This window comes from Terrapene carolina, unplaced genomic scaffold (assembly GCF_002925995.2).
Source record: "Terrapene carolina triunguis isolate 2854851 unplaced genomic scaffold, T_m_triunguis-2.0 Scaffold142, whole genome shotgun sequence".
In the NCBI taxonomy this organism is placed as follows: Eukaryota; Metazoa; Chordata; order Testudines; family Emydidae; genus Terrapene; species Terrapene triunguis.
Window position 1 is genome coordinate 1,529,478 of NW_020664493.1, and position 21,044 is coordinate 1,550,521.

At 41.9% G+C, this 21,044-nt stretch overlaps 1 protein-coding gene across 1 annotated transcript in view; it reads left to right on the forward strand.

Moving 5' to 3' along the window:
• LOC113406855 (conserved oligomeric Golgi complex subunit 6) overlaps positions 1 to 21,044 on the forward strand; it is a 98,681-nt gene that overhangs the window by 18 nt on the left and 77,619 nt on the right. Inside the window, exons 1-4 of the mRNA XM_026653644.1 lie at positions 1 to 51; positions 1,391 to 1,534; positions 2,568 to 2,639; positions 12,143 to 12,201. The exon at positions 1 to 51 is cut by the window's left edge and continues 18 nt beyond it. Of these exons, the coding sequence (XP_026509429.1) occupies positions 1,394 to 1,534; positions 2,568 to 2,639; positions 12,143 to 12,201 (272 nt within the window). The 5' untranslated portion in view covers positions 1 to 51; positions 1,391 to 1,393. The remainder of the gene's footprint in view (positions 52 to 1,390; positions 1,535 to 2,567; positions 2,640 to 12,142; positions 12,202 to 21,044) is intronic.

A 21,044-nucleotide genomic window follows, 5' to 3' on the forward strand; every position in this document is an offset into this window, starting at 1 on the left:
CTGTCCCGTAAGCTCCACAAGGTCCTGGAGACGCGGCTGGACAACGACAAGGTGAGAGCGGGGCGGGCACTGCCTGGGGGGCAGCGGGGGGCCCAGGCCGGAGGGGGCGAGTATGGGGGGTGGAGGCTGCCCAGGCCGGGGGGAGCAGGCTGCCCGTGCGGGTTGCGGGGAGTACTAGAGCCGGGGGAAGGGGGAGATGCCCTGGCGGGGGTGGCGAGCAGGAGAGAATGCGGGGGGCTAACGTGCCTGGGATCGATGCTCTGCACCGTGTGGCCCCTGAGCCTCCCCGGACAGAGGTGAGTCCTTCTTGACTGATCTCCTGCGCGGTCGGTGCTTGCCGAGATGCTCTCATGCAGCCCCAAAGCAGGTGTTCACAGTTGTTCATACCCTGACCCACTGCACTGGGCCTGGCGGGTTACCGAGCCAGCGTGCGGGTAAGGGTGGCTTGTTGTTGGAATGAATGGGTGATGCTGGCTGCCCCAGCACACCCTTACGCTCTTCTCTTATCCTTCATCATTTTCCCATTGCAGTGTAAAAACCCACGTGTGGCTCAGGCCTGCAACCCATGGGTAGGTGTCTGGTCTTCTGGGGGTAAAACCTGCAATGTTGATAGTAAAGCATATTCACTAGGCTATCTAAAAGCACCCTATCTAGTTGTGGTGGGAAAGGTGCTTGTCCAAGAGTCCTCCAACACGTTTCAGCAGACAGTTGTAATATCCCATAAATGCAATCAGAATAACAAATACTATCTACATTATGACAGGCTTCAGAGTAGCAGCCGTGTTAGTCTGTATCCGCAAAAAGAACAGGAGTTGTTAGTCTCTAAGGTGCCACAAGTACTCCTGTTCTATCTACATTATGTGTTTGTCTCAACCGTATTTTCTAAGACTTTATTATTTGGACATTAAAATTCATGTATTTTGTGTTTAAATTAACATCAGGTATCACCCACACTTTTCTGACCATAAGGAAATTCACACTCAAGAACACCTTACAGTTAATTTGTGTTAATCTAAATTGATTGTTCCATGCACATTCATATCAGTTATTAATATAGTGCTTGAAAGTGATTGTGCACCACGTCACATATGAACATTTGGGGGAAAAAATTAAAATAGAGATAATCGAACTGCTTGAGGAGTTTTTTTTTTTTTTAAATGTGTTAATTTTAGATAGTTAAAGAATACTCAACATCAATGTCTTGAATCAGGGAGGCAGGGGGAGATCACTTGATCATTACCTGTTAGGTTCACTGCCTTTGGGGCACCTGACATTGGCCACTGTCGGTAGACAGGATACTGGGCTAGATGGACCTTTGGTCTGACCCAGGTGGGCCGTTCTTATGTATCTCAGAACAGAAGTTCTTAGTTAATTTTCTTATATTGTACAGGAAATGCTGGAAGCTCTCAAGGCTCTTTCAACCTTTTTTGTCGAAAACAGTTTGCGCACCAGAAGAAACTTACGTGGAGACATTGAGCGCCGTAACTTAGCCATAAATGAAGAATTTGTCTGCATTTTTAAGCAAGTTAAGGAGGTAATATTTTTGTTAACAAATCATCTTAAAACATCTAGAATTGATCTGAAAAAAACCTCTGTAAGCTTGAAAACTCCTCTCTTTCACCAATAGAAGTTGGTCCAGTAAAAGATGTTACCTCACTCACCTTGTCTTTAGTATTGATTACATGAAAACCAAGCCTCAAAGAATTTTTCCTTTTCCGAAGCAAATTTACCATCATAGTAGAATTGTTTCAGCCTCTTCTATAATTCGACCATTTTTCTCACGTGTAAGGTGTTCATCACTTTGACTTATGAACATAAATACACTGGAGCTAAAGCCTTCCTGGAAATGACTTGACTCAGTACATGTAAATATGTGGTTGGATAGAGCCCTCAGTAACTGGATGTGATCATAAAGTGATTTCACTAAAATCAAGCAAACCAGATGCTCTTTTACTGAATTGTCTCAGTACTACAATTTGAAATTTGTTTGGTTGTAATGTCAGACTAACAAGAAACAAAGAGATGCTAAACTTCCAAAGCCAGCTGTTTTTCCCTTATAAATAAACCAACTAAATGTTCTGTGGCATCCAGATTTAGTTTTTATTGGTATGATAGACTTGCCACTGAAGAGCTAAAGCAGTGGCAAGTTTTCTTCTGTAGTAATAAAAGGTCCTTCGTATTTTGCTCAGCAGTACAGACTTGCAGTATACTGAACACTCTGTACAGATGCTGGTGCATCATGGAAGATAGAGTGTGCACTGCTTCTTAGCAGATATTGCCATTTTATTTGCCATTCTTTAATCCTAAGAAGCTCACTGGTATGATCACTGAGTAAAATTAAATACATTTAGGAAAAGTGCACCCAAGAAGAAAACTGGACTAGATAACTTCTTCTTCTTCTGAGAGGGTGTGGAAGGGGAGCTGTTGCTGAAACATAGACAAATCATGCATGCCAACATTTTGAAAAATTCTGTAGGTAGATTCAAATTGTAGACTTGATGTAGCATAACCATTACAGAAAAATACACCACAATACAAATAAACTACCAATCTTATTCTATTCTTAGGAGCTTGAAAGTATAAATGAAGATGTTCAGGCAATGAGCAACTGCTGTCAGGACATGACCATTCGTTTGCAGGTACTGTAGGAATAGATGTCCATTTTTTCCCTATCTTTCCCTGCTGCATCTTGGCAGGTAACAGAAAGCAGTTAAGTAAACACAGTAACCAAAGAAGTTTTTTCCATTAACAGCTCTATTAAGGCAACTCTAGAATATTAATGCTACTATGTAACTGTTATCTTGATATAGTAATCAGTGTGTTTCTAGTTCTAAAGAAAAGGCGTTAGACTACTTTTGGGGGAGTTACATATCACTACTTCCATTTCAGTTATAGGAATATGTTTCTTTCAGAGTATCAAGGTATCCATCAGTTTTTTAATATGGTGAAAAACTGATTATATGAAGAATGCTGTACTTTAATTTTGAATCTAAAAGTGTATTATACAGTATAAAAAACCTACCTTGTTCCTTCTTAATGTGTGTATGGAACTATTATGAGGATTAATAAGTTCATGTTTTACCCAGCTCTAGATCACTTTCATCAAACACAGACAGTACTGTCAAATGCCTTGGCCACTGTACAGTAGATCATGGGGGACAGATAAAAGCTAGCTGGAGCTCAAGCTGGATAGTATGGGAGGGATGCGGATAGAGTGAGCGATGCAAATAGACGATATGGCCAGGAATATATTTTCCCTTTTAATTGAATGTGTCTTCTGTTTTTACTCAAGTTGGGAATAACTGGATACTGTTGGATCCCCAGCTGTTTAAGCCAACTTACAACAGGAGTGACCAGGATTGCCTTTTTTCCCCTGGCTAAAGTGTGACCCTTTTTCATATATTGACTTTGCTACCATGATCTGGGCCAGGGATTCAATGTAGCTAGTAGCTGAATTGAAAGGGAGGCTATAAGCGTGGGAGTAGGCAATGAGTGAATAGGTTGAAGGGTAGATGGGAATTTGAATTAGTAGGGGAAGATGGGGAGGAACTAAAATCAGCAAATGACAAACAACAACTTGTTCATTTTTTGCATGTTTGAATCTCTTCTAGCTCTTTTTGGTCCTCTGTTATATGAAACCAGTGCCTGTCATTTTGACCAATATTGTCTCATTGGTTCCTTGTACTTTCCCCTTGGTCTATGTCCATCTGTTGTGTTTAAGGCAGTGGTTCCCAAACTGGGGTTCGCAGAACGTTACAGGGGGTTCGCCAGAAAAATTTCACTAATGGCGGACAGAGGATCCCGGGCATTGGAGACAGCAGGTGGGACCCGGTTGCAGGGCTGGCAGCCTGAACCCCAGGGAGAGCGGAGCTGGGCAGTTGGGGCTGGCAGCCCGAGCCCTGCCCCCGTCAGCGGGGGAGCTGGCAGCCCAAACCCCAACGCTCTGCGGGGGGCTGGAGCCGGGCCGGGCAGTTGGGGCTGGCAGCCCGAGTCCCGGCAGTCAGCAGGGGAGCCAGCAGCCTAAACCCCAGCGCTCTGCGTGGGGCTGGCAGCCCGAGCCCCAGGGAGAGCAGGGCCAGGCAGTTGGGGCTGGCAGCCCGAGCCCCAGGGAGAGCAGGGCCAGGCAGTTGGGGCTGGCAGCCCGAGCCCCAGCGCTCCGCGTGGGGCTGGCAACCCGAGCCCCTGGGAGAGTGGGGCTGGGCTATTGAGGCTGGCAGCCCGAGCCCTGCCCCTGTCAGCGAGGGAGCCGGCAGCCCGAACCCCAGCCTAAGCCCCAGGAAGAGCGGGGCTGGGCAGTTGGGGCATCCATCACACTGAGGAAATTTAAACTTTAACACTTGAAAATATTCATTTTTAGGAGGGGGGTTCACGAGATTTCACAATTTAGTGAAAGGGGTTCGCGGGCTGTTAAAGTTTGGGAACTACTGGCCTAAGGCCTTGTCTACACTACAAAGTTTTGTCAGCTTAATATGTGCAACATCGAGCCCACTTTTGGGTGCTAAGTAAATAAGACATTCCTACAGATGTATATAGCCAGCTGTGAACCAAGATCTTTCTCATTTTTCTCTCCAGTTTTGGTGCTGGTATTTCTTTTAGCAATTTGTATTTCAATTCAGAAAGGAAACTAGGAGCTCTACTTCTCCAAAAGAGGTGTTCTTCAGAAAAGAAACTGATACCTTCTTCTGTGTTTTGTGGCTTTTTTTTTTTTTTTAAATAAAATGTAACTTTGGAGAAAAGATCTGGATACAATGCAGTTCTTCACAAAATGGTTTAGACTCAAGTCCTTAATCCTGGGCACCTGAATTTCATTTTAATGACCATTAAAAGCTGCATTTCTTTATTACTGACCTATTCTCATTTTTCACATTTGTTTAATAATCAGTTCTAAAAGGTCCTAAAGACATTAAACTTCATAATCCAGCCACACAGTATTATATCTCTTGTTAACATCCTAACATTTTGTAGATACTAATGAATTCAGGAAAAAGGTAAATGCATTTTAAAGTGCTTTCTTGAATAAAACCTGGAAAAAAATTGCCATGCACATTTTAAAAATGTTTCCTTTGCTTTATTATTTCCTTTTGCTTTAAGGTTAAGGATGCTTTACATTAAGGAGGGTGTGATTCTGAAGAGCAATTCACAACGTGCATGCTCTACTACCTTTTTGACAATGGCTAATAGTATATTTAACTAATCAGTTACAATGGAAGAAAAGCTAACTGGGGATAGTAGAAAAAAGATTCAACCTTACACAGTAATATGAAATGTGCCTGGGCAAAGTCCCATCCCAATGGGATTTCATTAATAACTGAGATATTTCTTACCTGTCCTCTTCTCCCCTCCCACACTGCTCCTCTGATAAAAGTACACATTGAGAGATAGATAAAGCAAAGGCAGTTCGATAATGGGGAGTTAGTACCCAAACTGTGTTACTTGGAGGTTGAATGAGACCTCTGAAGAATATTATCAGAGTACATTTATACATGCTGTTAAAAACTCTCTCTCTCTCTCTCTATATATATATATATATAAAAAAAAATATAAAAACCCTAATCCTCTTCCCTGTAGAGTCACCCTTTTCCTCCCTACCCCCAACAAAAACCTGTTGCTGAGCATTACAGTGTACACCTCTACCCCGATATAACGAGACCTGATACAAGACGGGTTCGCATACAACGCGGTAAAGCAGCACTCCAGCAGATCAGTGGGTCAGGTCCCAGCCACGGCGCTCTGCTTCCCGCCGCAGGTGAGTGCGGGGAGGTTGGGGAAAGGACGCCTCCCGTACTCACCTGCGGCAGGAAGCGGAGCGCTGCGGCTGGGAGCTGGCGGAGTGGAGCGGGCTGGGGCCGGGCTGCTCCACTGGTGCCGGTGAGTGCGGGACCTTACCCCCCCGCGTGACACGGCTGGGGCCTGGACAAGGAAAGCGGAGCGGGCTGGGCCCGCGGCGCTCCGCCTCCCGCCGCAGGTGAGTACAGGGAGCATCCTTTCCCCAACCTCCCCGCACTCACCAGCGGCGGGAAGCAGAGCGCTGCGGCTGGGAGCTGGCAGAGTGGAGCAGGCTAGGGCTGGGCTGCTCCGCTTCCTGCTGCTGCCGGTGAGTGCCTGTCAGGGGGCAGGTGTGTGTGGATAGGGTTCGGGGCAGTCAGGGGACAGGGAGCAAGAGGGTTGGGTAGGGGATGTGGTCCTGGGGGTGATTAAGGACAGGGCTCTCTGGAGGGGGTGGTCAGGGGACAAGGAGCAGGGGGGCCAAAGCAAGTTTGATATAATGCAGTCTCACTTATAGCACGGTAAGATTTTTTGGCTCCGGAGGACTGCGTTATATTGGAGTAGAGGTGTACCTTTATGATCAATAGCCCCTGGCTTTGACATATGCATGATATTGAGGGCTCTGGAATAGGACTGATCTACTTCCATATCACCAGTGATAAAAATCTAGGGGCTGTTCTCAGAAACTCTTCAGCTGATCTTGATTGTTGTGGCATAATTGTTAGTGAGGATAATGTTTCATAGAAATGTAGGACTGAAAGGGATCTCAGTAAGTCATCTAGTCAGTCCCCCTGTACTGAGGCAGGACTAAGTATTATCTAGACTAGGAATCTCAAACTCAAATCACCACAAGGGCCACATGAGGACAAGTACGTTGGCCTGAGGGCCGTATCAGTGAAACCTTTTCATACAACGATACAAAAATATAGTAAAAAATGAATAAAATGAAGAGTAATTAGCATGCTATTAAAAGCCAATGTATTAACTTTTTTAAAACTGTAATGCGAAGAGGGGTTTTAATAAAATATAAACAATCAATAATGCACCTCACTCAAAATGACAAAACACGCATTTACTTTTAGAATTACTTTGGTTAAAGCCCCCCCACCCATGCCCTGCTCCCATTCCACCCCTTCCATGAGCCCCTTCCCCGCCCCCATTCCAACCCCTTCCCCAAATCCCTGCCCTGGCCTCTTCTCCACATCCTCCCCTGAGCGCCCCGCGTCCCCGCTCCTTCCCCCCCTCCTCCCGAAAGTCGTAAGTGCCACCAAACAGCTGTTTGGCAGCAGGAAGTGCTGGGAGGTAAGCAGAGGAGTGGGGATGCGGCACGCTTGGGGGGGGGGGAGGAGAAGAGGGGGTGCGGGGAGCTTGGCAGCTGGTGGAGTCGGCGCCTATGGCGGGCTGCAGGAAATAGCACCCGCGGGCTGCATGTTTGAGACCCCCTGATCTAGACCATCTCTAACAGGTGTTTGTCTAACCTGTTCTTAAAAACATCCAATATCAGAATTCCATAACCTTCCTAGGCAATTTGTTCCAGTGCTTAACTACCCTTACCATCAGGAAGTTTTTCTTAATGTCTAACCTAAATCTCCTTTGCTGCAATTTAAGCCTATTGCTTCTTGTCTCGTCCTCATTGGTTAAGGAGAACAGTCTATTGTCCTCTTCTTTTTAACCACCTTTTATGTACTTGAAGACTTATCACGTCCCCCCTCAGTCATTTTCAGACTAAACAAACCCAATTTTTTCAATCTTTCCTCATGCTTTTTAGAACTTGATTAATTTTTGTTGCTCTCCCCGGACTTTCTCCAGTTTGTCCACATCTGTCCTGAAGTATAATACTCCACTTGAGGCCTTATCAGGGTTTAGTTTAATGGAAGGAATCACTTCTTGTGTCTGGCTTACAACAATCCTGCTAATGCATCCCAGAATGATTTGCTTATATTATAAAGTGTGTGATCCACTATAACCCTGTGACATACCAGCATACAATTCAGACCAATGAGTAACTGTGTCACGCCTGCCCTGTAATGTGGGATGCCCTTTACAATGCTTTGCTGCTGTAGTCTCCAACCGGGCCTGCTCGCAAATCTTCAGCATGTAAATCACTTCCAACTTTCTGTGTGTGCTGCAGTCAGCCAGCTACATGTTGTCTCTTACCAGCCTTAAAGAGTACCAGAGAGTGACCCCAAAACACTCCCAAGCCCAGATTTTCCCCTGGGAACATATGTCCTGTACTACCCAGCCCTCTCCAAGTGTAAGAGTGCAGACTCACCCCTGCGGCGCCTCCTGCTGGTCATCCTCAGGGAATTAGCTCTCCCAGCGTCCGGAGCACCCTCTGGAGGCCGGTGATCCGCCTTACTGCTGGCCCTGTGTCCCTCCCAGGACCCCGGTGCCCCATTTACCTGGGGTGCTGCCCCTCTAGCAGTAACCCCTTACAGCCTCAGGGTCTCCCCCTCCTAGGGGAACCCCCACCCACTATCCCCACTTCGCCTCAGTGTTCGGCTACTGCCAGTCCCCATCTAGCCCCCGTTCACTGGGGCAGACTGCAGTATAAGCCACTCATCATAGGCAAAGGGGGTTCGGACCTGCTGCCTCTGCCTACCCATGGGCTGCCCCCTGCAACCCAATATCTAATGGGCCTTACCAGACCTGCAGCCTGGGACTTTCTTAGGCCGGAGCTTCCTAGGCCTTTCCCCAGCCCTGCTCCAATCTAGGTTCCCTTCTTGGTACCTTGCAGCCAGGCTCTTCTCCTGCTACAGGCATTGCCTTTTATAGGGCCAGCTGGGCCCGATTGGGGCATGGCCCCAGCTGAGCCTACTTTCCCCCAATCAGCCCAGGCTTCTGCCCCAGCCACAGCCCTGTCCTAGGCTGTTTCTAGCCCCGCAGGGCAGGAGCGGGTAACCACTCCATTACACCAAGACAGTAGAAATATATTCAGTGTTATTCCTTTAAGGGAATATTATGCAGAAAACTTGTTACCCCAAATGGGGTTACCCAGGCACTTCATCTTGAACACACTGGATCAGGTAAAACAAAACAAGGTTATTAATTATAAAGAGAGATTTTAAGTGAGTACAAGCAATGAGCATAGAAGTCAGAAGTGGTTACAAGAAAAATAAAGATAAAATGCTTACTGATGCCTAACTTAACTACATTAGATTCAAAGCAAAGTTTTCTCACTACATGTTTCCAGCAGTCTTATCCCCAAGCTCTTTTGGTTAGGACCCCTCCCCTAGAGTCCAATAGTTGCGTCCTTTGCCTCTTCTGTTGCAGTGGGCAGGGGGAGAGACAAGTGGGTGTCTGTCTCTTCTTTTTATAGTCCTTTTCCCCCCTTAGAGAAGCATTTCCAGCTGGGAGCAAGGTGACCAGCAGTCTGCATGGAAGGAAACTCCATGCTGTTGCTTTGCTAAGATGTAGATTTTTGCCCCTGCCCCCTTTCCTGCCAAAGAATGGCTACTTAGTGAGTAATGTCTGTCAGCCTTGTTTATAACTGGCTAAGGTGTCAGCTTGTCCTGTGTCTCTGGCCACTCCCCAGACTTAGCTGGCAAACATACTTTTAGTCATGATTTTAGCTTGCGTTTATGTCTTCACATATAGTGCTGCTATGTGCATTTTGTCATGGTATTATTGATCAGCAAATTGAGTTTTGAAATGATACCTGACAAGGATATGCCTTGTACAGAAATTATTACAACACTGTGTAGGATGTGAACATGGGTATATTCTGTCACTAACCCTCAGATCCTTTTCTGAATAAAACCCATGGACTTCAAAAAAGCAGACCATAAACTCAGATAACTGGTAGGTAAGGGCCAGTGGGTAGAAAAATGTTAGCAGTAAAGTAGTTCAGGAGACAATACTAAAAGTACAACAGCAAACTAGCCTGATGAAGAGGAAAGACAGGAAGAAGCCAATATGGCTCCATCAGGAGCTCTTCAATGATCTGACACTCAAAAAAGAATCCTACAAAAAGTCGAAACATGAACAAATTTCTTAAGGATGAGTACAAAAGAATAGCACTAACATGCAGCAACAACAGCAAAAAAATCATAAAGGGCTCAGGGACAAAATGATTTAAACCTAGCAAGGGACATAAAAAGGCAATAAGAGGTTCTTTAAATACATTAGGAACAAGAGAAAGACTAAGGAAAGTGTAGATCCCTTACCTAGTGGTGAAGGAGAGTTAATAACGGCTGGCATTAAGAAAGCTGAGGTGTTTAATGACTATTTTGCTTCTATCTTCACTAGAAAGGTTAATTGTGATCAGATGCTTAACACAATATTAACAACGAGGAAGGAACATAAGCCAAAATAGGGAAAGAACATTAAAGAATATTAATAATTGAGATGCATTCAAATTGGCGGTGCCTGATGAAATGTTCCCCAGGATATTTAAGGAACTAGCTGAAACAATCTTGGAACTGTTAACAATATCTTTGCGAACTCATGAAGGGCAGGTGAGGTCCTAGAAAACTGGAGAACGGCTAACATGGTACCTGTCTTTAAAAAGGGAAATAAAGAGGACCTGGGAAATTACAGAACAGTCATCATTACTTGGAAAGTTACTGGAACAAATTATTAAGCAATCAGTTTGTAAGCATCTAGTAAATAATAAGGTTATAATAATAATAATAATAATAGCCAATATGGATTTGTCAAGAACAAATCATGCCAAACCAACCTGATTTATTTCTTTGATGCTACTGGCCTAGTGAATAGAGGGGGACAGTAGATGTTATATCTTGATTTTGGTAGGGTTTTTGAGACAGTCCCACATGACATTCTCATAATAAAAACTAGGGAACTGTGATCTAGATGAAATTACTATAAGGTGGGTGCAAAAGTGGTTGAAAGACTATACTCAAAAAGTAGTTATCAGTAGTTCGCTGTCAAACGGGGGGGAACATATCAAGTGGAGTCCTAGGTCTGTCCTGAGTTTGGTACTATTCGTTCATTTTATTAATGACTTGCCTAATGGAATGAAGAGTATGCTTATAAAATTTGCAGATGACACCTTCCTGGGAGGGGTTGCATACATTTTGGAGGGACAGGATTAGAATTCAAAATGATGTTTACAAATTGGAGAATTGGTCTGAATTCAACAAGGTGAAATTCAATAAAGACAAATGCAAAGTACTGCATTTAGGAATTAAAAATCGAATGCATAGTTACAAAATAGTTACTGGCTAGGGTGTAGTAATCCTGAAAGGGATCTGTGGGTTATAGTGGCTCACAGTGTATGCAGTTGAGAAGAGAAGACTGAGGGGGAAACTTTATAACTGTCTTCAGATATGCAAATGGCTGTTAAAAGGAAGACGGTGATCATTTGTTCCCCATGTCCACTGAAAGTCCGACAAGAAGGCTTAATCTGCTGCAAGGGCAATTTAGGTTAGATTTTAGGATATAGGAGATTTTTAACTATAAGGATAGCTAAGCGTTGGAATAGGCTTCCAAGGGAAGTTATGGAATCTCTGACATTGGATGTTTGTAAGAACAGGTTAGACAAAAACTTATCAAGGATGGTTTAAGTTTACTTGGTCCTGCCTCAGAGCAGGGGACTGGACTAGATGACCTCTTGAGATCCCTTCCAGCCCCACATTTCTATGATTCTGTGATTACGTGATTATTTCTTATCATATATCTTTCTAGTTCTTTTTCCACTACTTCTATTCTGTTCTGCAGCTGAATACATCTTGCTATTAGGAAGTTATTCTTGATATTCAGCCTAAATCTTGCTTTAGGGTTTCCTCTGTCACTGGAATGATATCCACAGTTTCTACAGGGAGCACAGATAGACCAACAGTAATAAAATAGAGCTCATTACCTCATGGCTCAAAGTCACATTCCTGTGCTGTTTCGTTTTGACACTAGGAGAGCCACAGCTCTGGTGCAGTTGGCTGTCACCTGGGGGGCTAGCCCTAATGGATCCGTTGGGTTGTCACTGCCCAGCAGCCAGAGCCTGTGCTGGGCGTACTATGCTTAAAGGCTGCCCAGAGAACAGGGCTAAATAGATATGAGCCCTTTTGCATTCAGATGAGCATGTCCAACTCATTTGTAGCACAAAGTATTTGCAACTGAAGGACCAAATAAAATAATTGAAACTAATTATAATATGTGTTGAAATGGTTTTGTAGCACAGGTCAAGAATTTTAAATGGAATTCTTTTTTTATGCCTAATAATGCCTAAATAATGAAAACTAGGAAATAATCAATTAATGGTTATTATAACAAGGCGGCTCTCCTTCAAAGAGTACTTTGTTTAAATGGCTTGTAATTAGAGGGCTTTTTAAAGTATATTTACAAACAGTAGAAATGGAATTAGTTTGGTACTGTATGTTAACTTCATATAGCTACAGTGATACAAATTATATTCTAGGCAGCGAAGGAACAGACTCAGGATCTGATGGTGAAGACGACAAAGCTACAAGCAGAAAAGTATGTACTCTACCTTATTTATACTTTATATAATATTGTGGATTGTTTTTAAATTGGATTCTGCCATCCTTGTTTTAAGAAGTACCTTTTTTTGCAAGTGGTACAATTGAAACTCAGCTTAAATAAAGGCAGCAGAATTGGGTCCTAGTTATGATAAGATGACATGAAGCTCTTTAAAACACTGCTGCTTGTTGTTATCAAAAGTCAGTGTTTCCAGTAGAAAAGAACAACTTACTGTGGTATAGTATGGTGAACAATAATGCACTTTATCTGATGCTTAGCTGGTATATACCGTTTACTACAATAATACATTATATATCAGTTCATGGTACATAGTTAAGGTTACGTTTTAGTCACGGTATTTTTAGTAAAAGTCATGGACAGGTCACAGGCAGTAAACAAAAATTAATGGTCCGTTACCCGTCCATGATTTTTACTAAAAATACCGGTGATTAAAACTTCGGGGGGGCTGCCCGGGGGCCCCGTGGGTGCTGGCAGAGGGCGGCCTGGATGCTGGGGGGGCAGGCAGGTGGTGGTGCATGGCCTGGAACCCCCGCTGGTGCTGGAGGGGGGATTGGCGGAGCCGGCAGGGTTCCTACCTGCGTGTCCTCCCCCCCCCCCCAAAAGCAGCAGAGGTTGGGAGGGGTAGGGGATTGGGGCACAGGACAGGGTGAGGCGGGCTCTGGGCCGCGCTTACCCGGAGAGCTCCCCGGAAGTGGTAACATCCCCCTCGCTCAGCTGTTAGGTAGCGGCATGGCCAGGCAGCTCTGCGTGCTGCCTCCGCCCAAGGCACCATCGCTGCAGCTCCCATTGGCTGCGAGGCCAGAGCCCACCTCACCCTGTCCCCAGCCCCAACCCCTTCCCACACCCAATCTCTTCTGCTGGGGGGAGGTTTGGGGTGGGGTGGGGCACAAGGGCCCTAGACTGCCCCAGCAGCAGCCGGTGCGCCTGGCACAGGGGCTGCCTGAGCTGTCCCTGAGCCAGGCGCATCAGCCACTGCAGAAGTCACGGAGGTCGTGGAAAGTTACAGAATCCGTGACCTCCATGACAAACTCGCAGGCTTATACATAGTACGTGGTACATCAGTTCTATAAAATAAAACTTCTAAATACATGTTGACATTTTAACTTCTATATTGTACTTGTATATTTGTGAACACTTAGAATGCTTGACTTCTAATATCTGATATTTGACTTAACACTGATTGTGATAAAGGTTTTTTGACATTGATGTAGTTGTCTTACAGTTCTATATGGACTTTTGTTTGTTTCAGAGTGGTCCTGCTGTAATTTAATACTAATGACTGACTACTCTTCTGTCTACATTTGTTCCCATAGAACTAGGATTCTTGCACTGTTTTGATAGGAAGTGGCATTTTTTGATTCTGCTGCAACTGTTAACAGTTAAATGGGACGTCTCCACCTTGCAAAGAAATACTTGGTTGGTATATAAGGGAAAGAGGATTCACAAATTTAAAAAGGAGAGTATCTGTGTCTGTCAAGCAAGTTCCTCAAATTTATAAATGTAAAGTTAGAAAAATCTTGATATATTAATAAAGTAGGGGCATGTGTCAGGGGACTTCAGTTCTATTCAGTCTCTGCCACTGACTTACTGTGTGACGTTGGGGAAATCAGGCCCAAATTTTCAAAAGTACTCGCAACTCCTATTAGCTTTACTGGAAGCACTTGTCACTCACAGAGCCAGGCTATAAAATTTGTTCTCCATCATTAAATAGATCCTCCCACCCCAAAAAATCTGTTCCCATTTACAAATTCTAGACAAATAACTTCTTAACCAAACATCACCTAGATCTCAGTGCTCAGTCTCTCATTGTAGGTTGTTTTTTTGTTGTTGAAAACCACTCATCCAGTGGGTTAGTATTGTACTGTGTTAAGTCCGCAGGGGAGAAAAAAAGTATGTTGGTACCAAAAAAATCACAATACAGGTCTATTTTGCCATATTTTCCATTCTGAAATACAAAACTGCTCTTTAGTATGAATTAAAATGAATAATTTCCCCTTAAACTCCATTAGATACTCGGTACCAGTGAAAAGGAAGATTTGTATTCTGATCTTTTCATTGCTTTTACTCATGGGACTCATCATGGGCCATGATAGCTTTATGTACTCTTTACGTGTTTTGTGGTTAGGACATATCTTGTTACAGCTTTAGTCTTTATTGTCATCTTAAGGAGAATGAAACTGTTTGCTCTTGTGTCTTCCTCTGAAAAATATATGTAGATAACTGGAGATTACTTTATCACAGGAAATAATTACTTAGAACATAAATTATGAACTAGAGTGGACCTGATTTTGCTTCCAAAGAAGTCAGTGGGAGTGTATCATGGAGTTTACTGGGAGCTGGATTGTGCCCTATGACAGTGTGAGTGTGGGGCTGTACTGTAATTTAAACATAGATTTAAAGTAAGATGTAGGATGTTGGGTAGATTAAAGCTTTGCCAAAACCTTGATATAAATTTCCCCCTTTGAATAAGTAATTGAGTAAAAGGTAGGTAACTTTGATAATTCATTAGTTTGAAAGATGAATATGTGAAATAGTTAGAATTGAGATGCGGTTATCTTTTTGATGGATATAAAAATATATTTTAATAACAAATGGCTGCTTGTAGTTAAACGTAGTTCTGCAGGAATTTCCGATTTACGGGGATTAATTGCAAATCTGAAGGTAGAAGGCAATTGGGTGAAAGTGATCATGAAATGATAGATTTCATGATTCTAAGGAAAGGGAGTGAGAGCAGCAGAATAAAGACAACGGACGTCAAAAATACAGATTTTAACAAACTCAGGGAATTGAGAGGTAAAATTGTGATGCTTTCTTGGGGTGTTCAGAACTGTAAATCACCTTGTTACCCCTCTGCCTCAGCGAGAGAAGTTTGCTGCTGTTAAACTGTGTGTCAGCTCCCTGATACTCCAGACTGTTAGCTAGCCTAACAAACACCTCAGGACCCTTTCAGCCCTTATTTCAGCTTGCAGGTAACAGTTGGTGAACTTTAGTTCCCAAACTCCCTTGGAGAGCGTTCCCCTGCCATATCCAGCCCCTGTCATTGGACACTCACAGAAATTACCTATTCCACTGTCTCCAAAGAGACAGTATACACACCAGCCTGTTGGCTCAGCTGAGGATGCACACTTGAGATAAATTTATAATAAAACAAAATAAGTTTATTAATAAGAGTAGAGATTCTAGTGATATTAAGCAAGGATAAGAGAAACAGAATATGGTTACAAATAAAACCAGAGTATAACACACTTTTTAATGACTAAAACTTAACAGTCTACAATCCTTTGGCTAAAACAGTTTCTCACCCTCATAGCCCTTTTGCAAAGTTTGCTGATTTTTACCTAAAAGCAGTGTAGGTTTTTTTTAACCATTTTTAATATATTTCCTCTGTTATGCTCTTACCTTAAGAATAAATGTGCTTGCTTAGAAAAATCTTTGCGGTAACTTATGGCGGTGTGCCATTACACTGTTGATAGCCTTCAAAGAGGAAGCAAAATGCAGGCACTGGCCTGTTCTGGCAGTCTGGCTTGCTGGGAATAATGCAGTGTTGCCAGGGAACTGTGCAGCTTGGAGAAACCTCAGTTAGGAGGGAGAGGGACACAGGTCTCTGCCCAAGAGAGGTGACTGCTGAGGAGCCAGAAGCCTAAAGTGGGTGCCCTTCATGGACCACAAAGGGAGAATACAGGAGCCATTGCCCTGAACTGTGACATTTAACTTCGATACCTAGAAAAATGCTGGAAGAAATTATCAAACAATGAATTTGTAAGCACTGAGCGGATAATAGGGTGATAAGAAATAGCTAACATGGATTTGTCAAGAACAATTCATGCCAAACCAACCTAATTGCCTTTTTTGCTGGTGTTATTGGCCTAGTTGAATAGGAGGGAAGCAGTAGATATCCTATATACTAATATTTAGTATGGAGAATTAGTATGGAGAATTTGTTTGAAATCAATAAGATTGAAATTCAATAAAGACAAGTGCGAAGTACTGCACTTAGGAAGAAAAAAAACAAATGCAGAGCTACAAAATGGGGAATATTGGGTAGGGTGTAGTACTGGTTAAAAGAATATGGGGGTTATAGTGGATCACAAATTGAATACGAGCCAACAGTGTGGGACAGTTGAGAAGAGAAGACTGAGGCGGGGAACCTGATAACTGTCTTCAAATATGCACAGATTTGTTATAAATAGGACAGTGATCAATTGTTCTTCATGTCCACTGAAGGTATGGCAAGAAGGCTTCATCTGCAGCAAGGACAATTTAGGTTAGATATTCGGAAAAGTTAGTCGGAAAGATAATAGGAAAGCTTTCTAATTATAAGGATAGGTAACCGCTGGAATAGGCTTCAAAGGGAGGTTGTGGAATCGCTACCATTGAAGGTTTTTAAGAACAGGTTAGATAAATACTGATCAGGGATGGTCTAAGTATACATGGTCCTGCTTCACTGTGGTAGGCTGGACTAGATCTCCTGTGGTTCCTTCCAGCCCTCCATTTCTGTTATTATATGAATTTAAGTGAGTTTTGAATGATTTCGTTGAGACTGAGTGGACTTGGCTTGTGCGGCACTCCAAGCATAGGGGGTACTGTGACAAGAAGAATACAAAAATGCTTGTGGGAGAGTCTGACGTTATTGGGAAACAGGGAACTATGATAAGGGACTAAAGTGGATATGGAGGCAGGGCAGAGTGTGAGGCAGTTGAAGGCCTTTAAGGGGAAACTAGAAGTTTAATCTTGATGTGTTGGAGAACAGGAAGCCAGTGGAATGAATATGAAGGGCCTAGTTTTCAAAGGTACACTCAACCTGGTATCTTTAGGTACACCCAATAATCAATAATGCATGCTCATTTTTTGTGAACTATATCATTTGTACCAAAAAATAAGTGATTGATATAGGGAAAATCCATTTGCCCTCGACTTCTGGACCTAAATAGTGTTTGTGCTTGCAAATGATGTTGCAAGTTATTTTCCCACATAATTTTTCCTCTTACATTTCCCTCTTACATGAGTGGTAAGATTCTTAAATGGATTAGCATTGACTCTGAACAATGATGTATTTTTATTACATTCTTAAGAATGTTTTCAATAAATGACAGGTAAAAACTCAATAAGGCTTACCTCATGCTTGTTCAGCTCTCACTTAAAAGAACATTTTGTTAATAGGTGTTGTAATTAGTATTGAGTTTGAAATTGTCTGGCAATTAGGTTCACTTAAAACTAAAACAAATAAAAATACTCAGACTCTGGAATGGGGGATGGAGACCTTTTTCAATTGGGTCTCACAAATACAAACAAAATACTTGTTTGAAGCATTGAAATAATGCCAAGACCTTTTTCCCCCTTACTTTACAACATTTTAATTATCTCACAGACGTATAGACCTCTCTTCATTTGTCTCGTCTCACACAAATCACAGGTCTTAATACTCTCCTTTAAAGGTAGCTGCTCATGTTTTGCAGGAATCACACTATCCTAGAAAGGGTAGGCCATTTTCCCAGGGTAGCCAGTGGGCAAGAAAAACAGGGTGTAAGAGGAGTCTTTAAGTCCTCTGAGACTTCATTTAGTGCTTCCATCTTTGCAGATTATTCCCATTGATCTCTTCCAAGGTAGCTGCCAAAGATAGTGGCCCAGTGCAGGGACCCTGCAGGGTTATTCAGTTATGTTCTATAGGTTGGTTGTTTATCCTTTCTTTTTGCTTGAAGTATAGTTGCCTCATATGCTGTTCACAGGTCATTTGACTCATTAGTTCCTGGTTAGTCAGACAAACTTTGAAGGCTTTCGAGCTGGCCATGCCACTTATTGATAACTTACTTTTTGACTTAGAGAAGGACTTGGGGAAATTGATGGAGTCTGTAAACGAAGGGTCCTCCTCTGGATTACCATAAAATAATCCTAAACAAAGAAGTTGGCTCTTTTCCTTTAGGGGCTTCTTCTGATCCTACAAGCTTGGCCATAGCAGTGAGGACAATGGGATTTGTAGGATGTTGAGCTCTTTTGAAAATCTAGCCCATAATGTGGACAAGTCCTTTTGTCAGCTCACAGTGGTGAAGATTTAGGAGCATATTTACACCTTACATCAGCATGGCACTGCCTGGGGCCTAGGTTCTATGGAGGCTTTCCTAGATCTGCTATTGTGGGCCTATCTAAACCTGCTACTCTAGTAATTCTCTTCAGGTACTTGTTTAACTATGTATTCTTTTCATTTTTTTTAAATATTTTCTAGCAATTGCAGCTCAGATGGTTTTCTTGGGGGCCTCAGAACAGTGGTGAATCATGAACATGAAATGAGTTGTAATGCCTACATAAACCGGGTAGGCAAGGAATACAATAGCAATATAGAAAGAAATTCCTTACTTTTGTATATGCTTAAGAAGCCTTTGGCCATTATTTTAATGTAGAATATTTTTTTAAAGATAGTAAGCACTTGCGTACATATAGCTTGTTTCTTTGTGAAGGGCTCTGTATTTGTTTTAATAGTAAAATTCAGAAATTTGATGCATCTGTGGGTTAACATTAACCTTAGCTGTCTTATATTGTCTATTAATCAACAGAAATACATTTTTGGGTCTGAGATTGTAAGATTATTTCAATAGTTAAAATAACTGGGCTCAATTCTGCCCACTGTTACATAGATACAGAACATTTTTTGGTCAGATAAAATACATTACCAATTATGATGATTTTGTGACATAGGATCTTTCAGTGCAGTATTACACAGCATTGTGTATTATTCTTACCCTACAAATCACTTTGAAATAAGTGGGCTACAGGTATGCTACCTTTTCTTTTTTCACAGAACCTTTATTATTCGTTAGATAAGTATTATGAAAAGCTTATATTCCATTTAAGTGTTCACTGTAGCATGGTTTGAATATGAGGCATGTATCTGAAACAAGTTGATAAGGTTTTTTTTCTTTTTGGAGGGAATGCTGTCTCTGGTCTGTGCTGTATCAAAATTTTATCCCGCAAAATGAATTACTGGAAAGGTGGAGAGACTGTAGTACCTAGTGAGCACCATCAGAATAAGATAAGGAAAAAGAATGTGCGATCCAAAAGACTAAAGTAATGCTGTAATTATGAAAATAGTTTAAACGGATAAAATGAGTGTTTAAATACTACATTTAATTCTTTGTCAGCCCAAATACACATTTTATTACACTGGAGATAAAAATTCAAGTGCTCTGCTAAGCAAAGTAATATACATATGGAAATGCCTATTGGGCAAGATTGTTCAGGCTGAGCTGCTGAGATCAGTTAGGAAACAATTGAATGCTTTCTTGGGAGAAACAAAATATTGAAAGTAATGAACCATAATGAGCTGATTGACTTTTTCTTGTCTCGGGGCTTTATGTTGCTTTTGTCTAGAATTTCCATCTATAGGTTTGTTATGAATCATTGAACATTTAATTCTTGTTTAAGAATGGCTAGAATCAGTGACAGCTTAAATTTCTTTTCACTACCAAGGTGGATGTGTATTATGAAATAATTATCTTAAAATTATTTGCGACTCAATACAAATATGTTTCTATAAGACAGTCACATTTACCACATAGATGTGCCTTGTATATCTTGCCGATCTGATTTTTACCTTGAAACAAATAAAAGATGAACAAACCATGTGCTGTAGTTTGGTTTTTAAAAAAGTATATCTTATCAATGCATACCTGGGTACAGAATGCAATTGTGTTCAGAAAAGTTACTATGTAAAATTCTTACTGGCCAATCTGGTAATTAGTTGTTTTAGTGATTTAAAATAAGATTTCACAGCTTTTTCCTCTTTTTAGTACTGCAAAGCCAATACAGCTATGGTAGAGTGAGCAAGATTCTTTTCTGATCCATGTATCATTAATAAAATTATTAAGTTCCAACTGCAGAATCTCTTATTACTGATGGTAATGTGCAACCTGAAAGTACCCAGCTTGACTCTCATATCACACATTGATTTGTCAGGGCTAGCAGTTTCTTTGGTAGTGAAGTAATTGAAAAGATAAAATGGAATCCCACAATGCCAGTTTTACAGCCACTTTTTAAGAGAGGCATGATTTAAGAAAGACCACAAAAAGGGTAGTGCTTGGAAATAAAAATGAATTGATGACAGTGAAAGTCTGCTGAAAAGATATTTAAATTTCCATTAATAATAATTGAATGTTGGCAGTTTTTATTGTAAAAAAGATCTTAAAAAGCGAAGTAATGGAGACTGTTCCATCCTCCTTTACTGCACACTGACCTAACCTCCTCTAGATGTGGTTGCTCTTAGGTCCTTCTGGGATGCAGTGGTGGAACTTTGTGGGGACAAACTGTTCTTTACCTGTCTCATTTTTGTTTTAAGATTCTGTGTATCTCAATTCAGTCTCAACTGTGATGTGTATTGGGATTTATTACATGTTCCATCTATATCTAATCTTGACATTAATTCACAGCTGGACTTTCCTAATAAGTGTGTTGGATATAAACAGTGTAACAGAATCCAAGATACACAGCCATCATGGGAGAGAGAAAGTCCTATGCAGTAGCAGAAAATGGACAAATATTTATGTATCCTGCTTAGTTCTACTGTGGGTTATGATTTGATTTCACTTGCAGTGAATTTGTAATTCTGATGTATATGCTAGTCATCCTGATGGCAAATTGCCAAGCATCTTGAGAGTGGCAAGCATATCCACGCCACTGACCTCTCATATATTTATAAAGCATTATACATTGGATGAAAAGAGAGTAGCAAGTTGTTTTTCACCAAAATCAAGAATTAGCAAGAACTGAGCTACTATAGCCTGAAGAGCTATTTAAACAGTTTGTATGATGGGTCTCAGGAAGTAGGGTTA